The 2500-nt window shown below is 43.2% G+C and overlaps 1 protein-coding gene across 1 annotated transcript in view; it reads right to left on the reverse strand.

Annotated features, from left to right (window-relative positions):
* Window positions 1–2500, reverse strand: part of LOC143127212 (ADAMTS-like protein 1) — a 217445-nt gene that overhangs the window by 11080 nt on the left and 203865 nt on the right. The window contains exon 12 of the mRNA XM_076288554.1: window positions 1338–1542. Within this exon, the coding sequence (XP_076144669.1) occupies window positions 1338–1542 (205 nt within the window). The remainder of the gene's footprint in view (window positions 1–1337; window positions 1543–2500) is intronic.

The raw sequence follows: 2500 nt of genomic DNA on the forward strand, positions 1-2500 counted from the left end.
CGCGCGTGTTCATTGAGCAGGACAGGGAGTGACAGTGAGAGCAGGGCTTTGAACCGATTTTTTTTTCCAATCGGTTCGTTCCGAACAGAAACGGAATTATAACGTTTCCGGTTATGAGTTCAACCAATAAATTGACGTTCCCGAACCGGTTAGAACAAAAAAATACTGTTCCCGGAACGGTTAATTTCGTTCCTGTCAGCTGTTTAATGCTATAGAATTATGTCACATCTTTCTCATCCAGCTTAAACCAAATGTAATAATATTACAACCATTATTAAATAATAATAATTATATTATTAATAATAATAATAATTAAATAGGCCTACAATTATTTCAAATGTGTAGTTTATTGTTAAAAGAGAAAATTTCCACACAAACGTAACGACATTATTAAGACACGTGGTTATGCCACTCGGGCAACAACAAATTCCAACTGTTGGGGGGAAAGGCCATCCAGTAGGCCTACTCATACCGTAACAAGCCATCTGTGCATTAGGCAAACAGAGGTGTTGGCGCCATTTAGACAAATGTTCGCTAGTCCATCATTAACGTGGAGTCGACAAATATAGCTATTGTTATTGTGTTTGGAATGAGCGTTTTAATTAACGATGGATCGTAATTTACCTCTTATTTAAGATGTGGAGTGGAGACTTTGTAATCCACCGCTCTCTCTCCATTCAGTCAGCGAATGTCTGATGTGATGTCACACAGGAAGTGAACCTCAGCCGTCATGGTAACGTGCGCAGGAAAATAATTACTTTTTTTTTTTAGTTAATTAGGCAACGAAAACTTTGAGGAACGAAATAAAACCGGTATTAACCGGTTACCATTATTTTTAAATAAGTGTTCCTGTTCCAGAACATAAAAAATAATAACGTTTCCGGTTTCATTTCTGTTCCCTGTAAAATACAAAACGTTCCCGGTTTTCGTTTTCGTTCCTTGAACCGGTTCAAAGCCCTGAGTGAGAGGGAGGGAGCGCGAGAGTGAGCGGGGCAAGGAAAGGGGGTTTACAGTACTTCTACACTGTTTGGTAAAGTTGAACACATAGTCTACAATGAAAGCAACGAGAGGTATGAAATTATTATTTATTTATTTATTTATGGACAACTTAGGCTACCGGTAAGTAAAGCGGAGAAGTGTGTTTCTTATGCAGCCGCGTAAGTTGCAAAGCACTGCGTGAAACACTAGAAAGGGTGTATTGCGGTTCTGCCTTTGTACACCGCGACACAGTATCGTGGATATGAGTGTCGCGATTTCGGTTACGAATCGCATATCGTTACAGCCCTACTGACATGATAGAATAGAATAGAATTACAGTACAATAGAATAAGCCTTACTGGTGACCACTCCTGAGCCAGCCAGGTAGGGCAGTCGAAGTTGTTGCAGGGCTGCAGGATGGGCGTCTTGGGGGCATAGAGGCACTTCCACTCCTCCGAGGGCACGATGGTGCCCTGCACGTCCTCCTCCACGCAGGTCACGGAGCGGCTCTGGACACCCCCACCACACGAGGTGGAACAGGACGTCCATGGACTGCTCTCCCACCTGAAAACATACAGAAGTGGGCAAAACCATTATATATCACAGGGGACAAATTCAAGTCCATTATTCCTAACATAACCACCATAAAGTCATTCACTACACAGTGAACTACGTTGTAAATAAGTCAAAGTTCCAAATACAGAAAGTGTCTGTCAGTGTGTGTTTTGTGTGTGTGTGTGTGTGTCTGTGTGTGTGTGTGTGTGTGTGTGTGTTTGTGTATGCATACATATGTGTGTGTGTGTGTGTGTGCATGTGCATATGTGTGTGTGTGTGTGTGTGTGTGTGCCATTGTTGTCCAGTCAGTACAGGCCCAGAGTATCACCACACATTCACATCTCCATGGGATCGTTACAGCGCCCCAGAGTTGAGCAGTGTGTGTATCCAAACCAAACTTCTGTTTAAGTAACTGCTGCAAGACTCACTGACTGACTGATAGACAGATATAACTGAACATTGCTGTGTGTGTGTGTGTGTGTGTGTGTGTATGTATGTGTGTGTCTGTGTGTGTGTGTGTGTCTGTGTGAGAGAGAGAGAGAGAGAGAGAGAGAGAGAGAGAGAGAGAGAGAGAGAGAGAGAGAGAGAGAGAGAGAGTGTGTGTGTGTGTGTCTGAGTGTGCATTTATGTGTGTGAGAGAGTTCCTCAGAGGCTTTGGACCGTTGACAGAGGTCCGTATCAACACTGAGCCCGTCTGAGGAAACGACGGCACCCACGCACTGAAACGCACCATTTCCTGCACAGTGGATTGTATTAAGAGCTCAATAAACGTGCTGAAATACGGCCAAGAGCCGTAATCTCCCCTCTTTTCCACACAGTGCCTGAGAGGAGTCTGTTTTCAACCTTCCAGAAGCTTCCCTAAGAATATTTAAGGACAGCCACTGAAGAACTGAAGAGATCTCTCTCTCTCTCTCCTTTTCTTTTTCGTCACATTTGATTGATTTCTACAGTATTAACATGAACAAAT

The sequence above is a fragment of the Alosa pseudoharengus genome, unplaced genomic scaffold (assembly GCF_046254945.1).
Source record: "Alosa pseudoharengus isolate Yale_2024_CS ecotype anadromous, Long Island Sound unplaced genomic scaffold, YU_APseudo_1.1 YU_APseudo_1.1_scf_17, whole genome shotgun sequence".
NCBI lineage: Eukaryota > Metazoa > Chordata > Actinopteri > Clupeiformes > Clupeidae > Alosa > Alosa pseudoharengus.